This window comes from Crocodylus porosus, unplaced genomic scaffold, assembly GCF_001723895.1.
Source record: "Crocodylus porosus isolate Cpor-Errol unplaced genomic scaffold, CroPor_comp1, whole genome shotgun sequence".
NCBI lineage: Eukaryota > Metazoa > Chordata > Crocodylia > Crocodylidae > Crocodylus > Crocodylus porosus.
Window position 1 is genome coordinate 5,888,787 of NW_017728949.1, and position 10,613 is coordinate 5,899,399.

Sequence of the window (10,613 nt, forward strand, 5' to 3'; positions counted from 1 at the left end):
GCAGGTCAATGTCCAAGTTGGGAATAGAACCCAGGACTATTGATTCCTAGTCTTATGCTCTGTCTGCAAAACCTCCGTTTGCCACTGAAGATTTTTTTCCCTCCTGAGCATCACCACATAAATATTCTAAAGCTAAAGGGACTTGCGACATGGTTGCGACTCTAGGACTGGGGAACTTGGTCTGTGGTACCTTGTTTCCATAAGTGGAACAAGTTGCAGCTGCCATAACTTTTAGTGCAGAGCTGTGACCTAGGAAACTACTGAACAAGCTCACTGAGGTCAGTAGGAATTGCAGCCTCTACACCAAGGCTAAATTTGGTACTTCAGATTTTAACAGGCAGTTGTCCCTTTTGGTACATTCCTAGACTAACACCCTCCCACCCCCAATACCAAAAAAACCATGGTTCTGCTTGATACTGAATCGTCAAGGCCAGTAGCTAGACCTCCTTTTTTTTTTTTTTTTTTAAATAATCGGCTTAAATCTGAATCTGGTCTCCAGATGTCAGTGGTAAAGAGGTATGATTTCTATTTTAAAATCACATCTGTAAAAGGAATTTTCTTGTAAGAGTTACTACTCCAAGAAGCTTAAAAGAGCTATAGTCCCCGCCTAGCCTTTCATGGGTTTTTTTTTTTACTGCCCCTTTCTTCTGTTATGTCCTACAAGACATATTACAAGCACTTGCCAGAAAAGTATAAAACAAATAGAAAAAACAATCCTAAGGGTAAAATCCTGTTCCCACTGAAGTTAGTGACAAAGTTCCCACTGACTTCAGTGACAACAGGATTTCATCCTAAATTATTTAACTTTAAATCAAGAGTATATGTTTTGACACATTATATGTTATAGGGGAAACAAACCTTATGAGCTTAGTACAGGCATCTTGTACTGAGATTCTGTGTACTGTGTCAGAGGCAGGAGGCTCAGATGACCTTCATGACCCCTTCTAGCTCTCAAATCTGTGAATCCATAGCCTTTTGAAAATGGGCTTGGAGTGGGGGCTTTTGGCTAGGACAAGTCACATGCTTACCTGAACTGTAGAGGCAAATCTTTTCCCGGGAAACTGTTACATACCCTGGTTAGGATTGTGTGCATTACATAACCCACCCTGTGAGGCCGTACATCCTGATATAGTTTCCAGCTACAGAGCTTGGCTTTTCTGGTTAAGCTATAGTAACTTTGAACTAGAGAGAACTGCAGTCTACTATTTGGCCAAGATAGCAGTCACTACATTTACACTGTTTAACCCATACAGAAAAAAAGAATCCAGTCCAACCAGCAGTATTCTTCTTTGCTATACCCCTTGCATGTTACTCTGTCAGGGTAAAAGGTACAGAAATTGATTGTATTTTCCTAGCTGAGAATTCCCCTGGCATGGAGAAGTTGCTAGTAGGTATTAAGCCAGCCAAGCTAGTCCTAATGCCAGGTTCTCCTGCACCCCCTTGCTATCCCTAATGGACATACAACTTCTTAAGGGTAGTTGCCAATTGGTATAGCTTAGAGCAGTCCTGTGGCTACTCTAGCTGCAGGTAGCCCAGGCACCATGTCGGGGATGTCTAATTGGCTCCCTCGTGGCCTTTCCACCTCAGTCCAGTGCAGCAACAAATCTGGACCATACTCTGGAGTTCAGCTGTCTCAATCCCTCATGCTTTTTTGTCCAAATTCTTCATTATGATGCTATCCACACTAAGTTTGAACTGTTCTAATAATCATATTTAAATTATAATCACATTTTTTCCAACAAGTGTGTCTGACAGTCATTTTGCAACATGACTGTCTAGTACTTTACAGCATTAAAATAATATTTGCCATAAATACCCTTAACTTTTATTTATTTACAAGCATTCATTGCTGTTTGTAATTCTGGTATGTGTGGAAACAAAGCATGTGATAAGTGTGTTAAATTGCTTTAACTCTTCATTCATTTAGATGCTCTTTAGTTTAGTTTAAATGAGACTGAGACGTGTTACAGACCTGTGCATAAGCACTGCTTGTGAAGCTCCAAGCTGTAGCACTTGCATGGGAACAAGATCAGGAACCTGGTTCACATACAAGGATTTAATGATTTTAGGTATGGTTATAAGTTTACTATGGATCTGGCCCAGCTGTTGTTGTTCCTGTTGACATCCAACAGCTTTATTGATTGAGTCAAACAGGTAACTGATGGCAACTAGGCTCAAAAATTATTTGGCTGGTAGCTAAACACTGTGAAGTAACTGGTCAGCAACCGGCTTGTTTCAAAGACCTGCCAACATTTTTCCTCTGAAGATTGAAGACTGATAAACATTAGGTTGTGACTGTTCTTCTCCCCTTTGAAGTTCTGAACATCTGGTTTGCAATAACTTTGCAACGTGATCAGCAGTTACCTCTTGTCGCACAATCAGTGCCTTGCTGAGGAGAAAGACCTTTTCTTTCTCCCTTCCCATTTCACACTTTGCATTGTCCTGCTTGCCATTTTCATTATCTCTTGTATCCATCTTGTTGCACTCCACCGTGGTAACTGATTTTCAAGACATGTTTCTGCAGACTGTCCAGGACTGCAGAAGTCCTCTAATTTACACCAGCTGTGCGCCTGGGTCCCGTATGCCACTTTGGCTTTCAAGGTCCTTTCACATTGTCACATTTCAGCTATAAATCTCAATGAACAGGAACAACAGCCTAAAAATGTAGTGCATCTAAATAACTTGCAGCTTTTGACGTGTTGCCTTCACCTGGTGTTTTTTTAATGACTATTTTGTGCCTTGCTGCTTGCAATTTGCTTCTCAGCCGCCTTTGGAGTTTTAAGAGGTTGTAACAAATTTGAACCTACAAATTAAAAGGCTTTGAGGTTATTTGGTATTTTACTATGAACAAAAGGCAGCTGCAGAAAAAAAAGAAACCCAAAGAGTTTATGTGCAACATGTTTAATAACAGAAAGGGGAAGCAGTGAATGGAAAATATTCAACGTATTTAGCTGTTTCCTTCAGCTCCTGGCTTTATTAAATGATATCCTAAAGGGTGCCGACAAAGAAACTTAATCATACATAATAGAGCAAGGAAACCTTTTTAAAACTGGAAAGAATAACAAGACTGTGCTGACTGCTCTACTTCAGTTAAACCGCCATATAAAAGGAAAGGATGATGGAACTGAATGTCGTTTACTGTTGATCTTAATATCTTCCATTTTGCATGTAATTTCCCTTGACACATGCTTTTAGTCTGGCTCACATAGTCTGTGTTGGGAAGAGGGAAATTGGACAGAGCTGCTTTAAAGCTATAGTCAAGAGGCTGTAGTGTGAAACCAGATGCTTGCTGCAGTAAGCCAGTGCACGTTAGGGATTCTCTGGGTCTATTCACAGTTACGTCATTTGCAGTTTTGAGTGACTTGTTTTATAAATTGGCACAATTGGTGGGAATATTTTTTATGTAGCACGGCTTTGTGAAAGAAAAGAATGTTCTGCCTGTGATCTCTGTTATCTGGTAATAACGGTAAACCTACTACCCAGTATAGACATAAGTATAAAAATTGAGTACAAGTTTAAAGGATTCTTGTCCAATGAGGGTTCCAGATCAAAGTGTTCCTTGTTTTCACTTCATATATAAAACAAGTTTCACAGATGAGTCAAACCATGTCTACATTTCATGCTCTTAATGCCCCTTTCTTAGTCTCTCATTATAAGACTCGGGAAGAAAAGTTTCCTATTTGGTTTCCTCTCTTGGGTTCTTAGAGTATATCAGGCTCATAATTGTTGGGTCTCTTTCATTCTTTTTATGCAGATGTAAGGCCCACTTCAGAGACTCTGAAGCCTACCTTGAAGAGTGAAGAGACCACCACACCATACCCAACTGATGAGGAAACAACAGAATGTGGTGATGGCTGTGGAGAGGGTGACGGTGAGTAGAAGAATTAATGATGAGTTAAAAAGCTAAGTGATGACTAGCCTTCCATTTCCTCCTACCTAAGGGGACTGAATCTTGGAAACCTGCAAAATGATATATCACTGAGAAAAGGCCAAGGGAAAAAGAATCAGACTCCAAATCCAGTCTCTTATATCAGGGAAAGATAGTAAAGCAACAGAAGAAAAGAAGGCTGGTCTGGTGGTTAGGGTGCTAGACTAAGGGCTTAGGAAATGTACATTCATTTCCTTGGTTTGTAACTTAATTTATATGTGGACTCAGTTCCTCACCTGTACAATTAAAGATAATAGTTCTATCTCATGCACAAGAGTCATGAGAATAACAACATTAGAGGTTCTGTCTATACAGCACAAGGCTGTACATCGTAAAGATACCCACAGTAGCTCTAAGAAAACTAGCTTGGGTCTCAAATGCAGTGTAGCCATGTTAGCATGGTGCTCCACCTGGATTCATTAACCCTACTAAGGAATGTCACACTGATGCAGCACCTCGGCTCCTGCACTCAGTTGGCTCATTCAGTGCTAGTTCAGGTATTTCTGCACAGGGCTACATTGCCAAGTGCAAACAAAGCCCCAAACTATGAAATGTTCATATACTGTGGTACAGAAGGCCATGTAAGTAGTGTAAGTAAGTAGATGTAGAGGAGGTAGAGGTGACTCCATGGAATCCACTAGATTTTAATCACTAATGCTCAAAGTAGAGTTTGACCCCCAGCACTGATGGTTGGATAAATACCCAAATGCATGGGTACTCACTTGGATCTCCCGAACCTGAAAACTGACTAGAAATTGCATAAGAAAAACGTTCTCCTGAGATTTCTCTTTGTATTTTGGTACCTTGGCGTCAACGCCTGGATGGAAAAATGAACATAGTAGGATTTTGTAAAGTTAAGTAGCTGTTCTGTGCCTTTCACAGGGATTCTGTCTGGGTTCTATGCTAGTTTTGCAAGTCATAAAAACAGCGCAAAGACCTAATTTTCATCTCTTTGCACCAGCAATATATCTGTGTAACTCCTCTGATGATAATGCAGTGATTTTGGACTCTAGAAGCAGTGAATCCTGACTATTATCATTCTTTGAAGCTACAGAATTCATGAGTGCCCTGCTGCCTGGTGAGCCAGTAACCATAGTGGTTTCCCTCACATTGAGCTATGATTTCCATTCTCAGGCTTCACAAACATTTCAAGTATTTTTCTTGACAATTGGAGTTATGAAAGTCTAACAGAAACAATTCTTCCAGGAGAATTAGATTAGATTGTAATAAAAGGAGCCATGTCCACATTGTTTTATTCAGAAGTGGGACTAGGGAGGGAGAGGCTCTTTGCACTGCACAGTCATGGTCACCTGATGGCTATTGTGTAGGTCACTGACCTCCTACAGACAGCCATTGACTGTGGGCATGGTGATTTAAAACTTCCTCTTTGCCCAGGACAGCAAACAAGGCCTAACTATAATTGGCCACTCCCCATACATGCCTGACATTTGGGACCATAACCTCTGACGGTCTCAGACCACATCTTAAAAACTAGTGCCTCAAAATGGCTCCTTTCTCCAGATTCACACTAAGCCATCCCCTTACAGTGACCTTCCTCTTAGCTGCAGACATACATTCATGGCCTCCCCAGTGATCCAAGAACTAGATCTATCCACAGTTCAGGTTACACAATAATATTTTGAGCTGATGGAATCTATCTCCAGATTTCACACCACCTTTACAAAGGCAAGCAAACATTACCCCCATTTTACAGGTAGGGAAAATAAGGTACAGGAAGGCCAAATGATGGGCTACAGGTTACTTGATGCAACACTGAGCAGAACCAGTGGCTTTCTTGACTTTTATCTCAAAACTTGTTCTACCAGACAACTGCTGCCCCATTGCTAACAATTTAAATAGTAGGTACTGAGCCATGAGTGACCATTTATAGTTTGGATAGCCAGTTCCCTTCTGATACTAACAATTATATCTGGCATGCAATAGCTGAGCTTTGGGGTAGCTGAGATTCTTCCTCGTTTGGAGCCAGAGTGGAACTACACAGCGTGGCAAGTGCACTTAGGAAACGTTCTTCCCTGACATTTAAGAAGGAATTTAATATTTGGCCGCTCCAGGGGATGAAGAGAAGGTGCTGATTAGAGTCTGGAAGCATTTGGTGCCTGCTTTTATATTTGCTTAGTTTGGTGGATTAGCTGAAGGACTCAGTGTGAGCATTTTGATGATGCAGAACTTAGGTTGATCCTCAGAGCTGCCGAAATATGAGATAGGTTAAAAGCATCAGTGAGGGACAGATTTCATGCTTTCTTCAGTATTTATGACTTGCCAGCTATTTTAGTTTTTCAATAGCACTACTCTACAGCAGGTCACTGTTTAATCCCACTTTATTTTGTTCTGTTCTTTTTATAAGATTCCCAGCTCCCTGCAGCATTCAGTTGCAACTTTGATCTCCCTGAAGACCTGTGTGGTTGGTCGCTTGACTCTGCTACGGGTGATGTGTGGTCTTTCCGTTCTAGAAACACCTGGATTGACAATTCAGAACCAAGCACCGGGTCCCTTCCTGGTAAGCCAATTAATATAATGTAAGAGAAAGGGGAAGAAGGGCTACAGCATTTTACCATGGAAAAATGGGATGGATTTTGTCAGTACTTAACATTACTGAAGGCTTTGCAGAGTTGAACATTTTCTGTTGGGTATTCTGATTTGCAAGTTATTTTCATATTTACAGGACTGATAATCAGGGATCCTGGTTTTCTCTGGTTTAAAAAAATCCCCAATTTTTGGTTTTAAAAAAAGTAACCCCAAATCCACGTTGTTCTGTGTTTTAAATGAAACATCACTAATATATATAGTGGTGTTTCCTTTTAATCATGGAAGAATATGGATTCGGGGTTACTTTTTTGAAACCAAAAATTAGGGATTTTTTTAAATTGGAGAAAACCAGTATCGCTACTGATTATCATGGCCCTGACTAGAGCCAGGTTTGAGTCAGAGGCCTGTGTCTGAATGCCCAACAAAATATACAGGGAAGTTTAGACTTGAATACAAATCCTGATCCAAACTTATTTGCTTGGGCCCATCTATTATCCCACATTGTGTTTCTCCTCTAGCTGTGTATTCTCTCTCTTTCTCACAGCCAATATAACATCCCTGTGCCTGGGGGAAGGTGCAGACTTCAGCTATTTGGCACCCTGTTGTTGCACAGAAGAGATTTCAGTTGTTCATGCTAATAGAACTCTTTGAGGATACAGAAAACACTTATTGCTTGAATTTTGCTCTTTCCCTCTTCTGTTAGGGACCTGTTTTGAGAGCAGAAGAACTTGGGTTTTCACTAGGGCTGAGTGAGCCTTGCTGGACTTAATTAATAAAGGGTTTTGTAGAGATTATTTGCAGAGATTGGGAGTAAGCCAAATGTTGCTGATTTGTTTGGAAGATCAAATTCCTTAGACTTCTCTTTTGGAACCAGTTCTGAGACCTGTGCCCTCTCTTTACCGTAGATATCTTTGGAGGAGAGGTGTGTGGAGGATGAAGGATGTTCACTGCTTTCCAGATAACATTAGCTCAGTTAATCACTTAATCTTTGTAAAAATGGGCTGAGCTCAGCACAGCAAATGCAGTGGTCGCATTGAGGCTGAGGTGAAAATATTTCACATGGCTTTAGTTCTGTCTTGACACACAACAGTAGTGTCCACATAGAATCTTAGGGTGTGTCTACACATGCATTAACACCTTTTAGTTAATGTGCATTAAATCTAGTACCTCCATTGTGAGGTACTAGGATAATGCGCATTAGCCTGTATTAATACACATTAACTAAAGAGCACAAGGCACCTGCTAATTAGCATGTGTCAGAGCAGACTCAATGAATCGAGTCTGCTGTAGTGTGTTAATTAACACACTCCAGCGGCCTCTGTGTTGCATCTATTCAGCGTCCCCATACTTCAAAATGGCAGTGGGAACACTTTAACTAAAGCTCGTTGCATGAGATTTAGTTCAAGTACCTTGCCACCATTCTGAAGTGCAGGATGTTGAATACACGTGACACTGGAAGCACTTTAAAAAGAGCGGCTCTCAGAGCCACTCTAATTGAAGCACCTGCTTCTCCTTCCTGGAGCACATGTTTAGATGCCCACAGTTTTTAAGTGATGCTTAATGTGCATGAGCCTATTTTAATGTGCATTAACTAAATAGCACTAAATAGCTAATTAACTAAATAGCTTTTTTTTAGTGTTGCTTTAATGCGCATTAAAACAGGCGAATGCATATTAAACTGCACATGTAGATGTGCCCATAGAGAAGAAAGCTGGAAGAGACTACACTGCTGACTACACTGAATACCTCCGGAGGTCATCTAGTCCAACCCCCTACCTGAGACAGGATCATCCCTATCCAAACCACTCTATACAAATTCATTGTATGTCCAGCTGCTGTAAAGATTGTTAATATACTCTTGAGATATCCAAGGAAGGGGCCACTACAGGGGCAGACAAAAACCCCCACAGTCGTTACCAATCTCGCCACAGGATAAAATTCCTTCTTGACCCCAAATATGGTTATCAGTCTTACCCATATTGTGTCAGCACATGTATTGGGCATGAGGATTTGCAGTAGTGAGTTGATCCCTCCTGTCTTTGCATTGGCTCCACACACGCACACACGCACGCACGCACGTGCACACACACGCACGCACGCACACACACGCGCGCACGCACACACGCGCACGCACACGCGCACGCACACACACACCAGACTTTTCCTGTTGACTTCTGAGGTGCACAACCCTCTTACACCATGGAACTCGAAAAAGCACAAGCTTTATGGACATCTGACAAATCCTTTGACACGACACAGGGTTCACAGTGCCTGCTACAGAGAAAAACATTTTCATATTTCAAGTGTTTATCTCTTCAGCATTTGAGTGCTTTAGAAGATTAATATCTGAAGATCACTGGGGCCTCAGGCAACAGGAGAGAACACTTACAGCCAGTCCCAGACTTAATAACCCTCCCCATCTCATTCGCTGTAATAATGTTTAATTAATATAAGCCTCCTGCAAGTAGGAAAAAAATTACTTATTTTTATAACTCAGACTCAATTTTTCATTTCATTTCCTCTCCCCTGAGTCTCCCTACAATTAATTGGCCTTTTTTTCTTAGAAGACTCTGTGCATGTGTGTGTGCAGAGACAACCTGGGATAAACGATGCTTGTTCAGAGAATACGGCCTGCTCTGTCTGTTTGCAATGTTAGTGACGCCTTCATTCTCCATCGCTCAGTTGTTTCCTCTCTGTTTCTCAGTTAGCTCCGAATTTCAATCCCTTTAGCCTATAGGGCCTGATCCAAAACTCAGTGTAGTCAGCGGGAGTCTATCCATTAATTCTGGGGAACTTTGTATCTGCCTTCTACTTATTGCTGTTATTATTTTTACTACCTCACTGTTCAGAATCTCCCATAGAGATTGGATTATCTTTGTGCTCTACAGATACAAAGCAAGAGAGAGCCCTTGATCCCAGTTTTTTATAGTTTAAATAGGCAAGATGGGCATAAGTTGGGAGGAGAAAAGAACAGTAGCGTAGCAAAGAAGGCCACCAGCCTTGGGTGCCGAGTTGAGGGGAACAGTGCAAAAACAGCAGCTGCTGTGCTGCTGGCCCAACTGCCACAGACACTACCCTGCTTGCTGCCACCACCCTGGGCACCACCTCTGGCACAGAGCGAGGATGGGATGTCACCAAGGTCACAGAATGTTTTGGTGACAAAGCTAGCGATAGGATCCGAGTCTTTCTGAGCCTACGGTGTCTCCCACCTGCAAAAAAAGCTGCCAGAAAGTTTGCTTTGGTACTCACACTGGCACATGAAGCAGCTCTGACCTCCTCTCCTTCCCTCAACACATCCTCACCTGAAGTGCAGTCAGTAAAACTTGTGTCTGGCTTTAGGATGGCAGTTGGCCTTGCCAAGCTAGTCAGTTACACCCAAATCTTTGGAGGAGGGTGTCCAACAATCACACGTCTGCTGCCCAGGCTTAGAGCATGTTTAGCTTTTCACTACATTGAAGGAATATAAAGAGGGTTGTATGAAAAGGGACAACTGGGTTTCACTTTGTTCCTGTTTTAAGGAATTAGGAAGCGAAGCACAGCACAAAGGGAAACAACTGTTTGCTCTTTTCCAGCTTTAAAAAGTGACTCAGAAGTTTAAAAAAGCCTCTTGTAGCCTGTTAACGGGGAGCAGAATAGCTATATTGTTTATTTCACACTCCCTCATTCCTCTGATGGTTTTCTAGTCACCCCTGTGGCATTTTGCTTTTACTTACAGCACTTACCATCAGACTCCAGGCAAGAACAGATAAAAAATCCTTTCTGTTCAGGGTGGTCTCTTCTCCTGAACCCCTCCCCTACGGTGAGCAGTTGGATAAAGGAGAGCATCTGTGCTTATTTCAGGGGCAGGGCAAATGCTAATGGAGGTTCAACATTGCTGGAGACCCTTTATGTTAAAATCGAAGGTGCTGGTACAACCAGGATGGCTGGTCTATTCCATAAGGGGGGCAGTCAGGAAGGCCAAGGCAGAGATGGAACTGGGACTAGCTACCAGGATCAAGGACAACAAGAAGTCCTTTTTTAAATACATAGGGGGCAAAAAGAAGGTAGCGGGTAACGTGGGGCCCCTGCAAGACACACTAGGAAATTTGGTCGTCATACCAGATGACAAAGCTAACCTATTTAATGACTTCTTTGCCTC

The 10,613-nt window shown here is 41.9% G+C and overlaps 1 protein-coding gene across 7 annotated transcripts in view; it reads left to right on the top strand.

Moving 5' to 3' along the window:
* Positions 1-10,613, top strand: part of NRP2 (neuropilin 2) — a 129,470-nt gene that overhangs the window by 67,762 nt on the left and 51,095 nt on the right. For all 7 annotated transcript variants that reach the window (XM_019553692.1, XM_019553689.1, XM_019553690.1 and 4 more), the window contains exons 11-12: positions 3,755-3,871; positions 6,294-6,446. In XM_019553692.1, the coding sequence (XP_019409237.1) occupies positions 3,755-3,871; positions 6,294-6,446 (270 nt within the window). The remainder of the gene's footprint in view (positions 1-3,754; positions 3,872-6,293; positions 6,447-10,613) is intronic.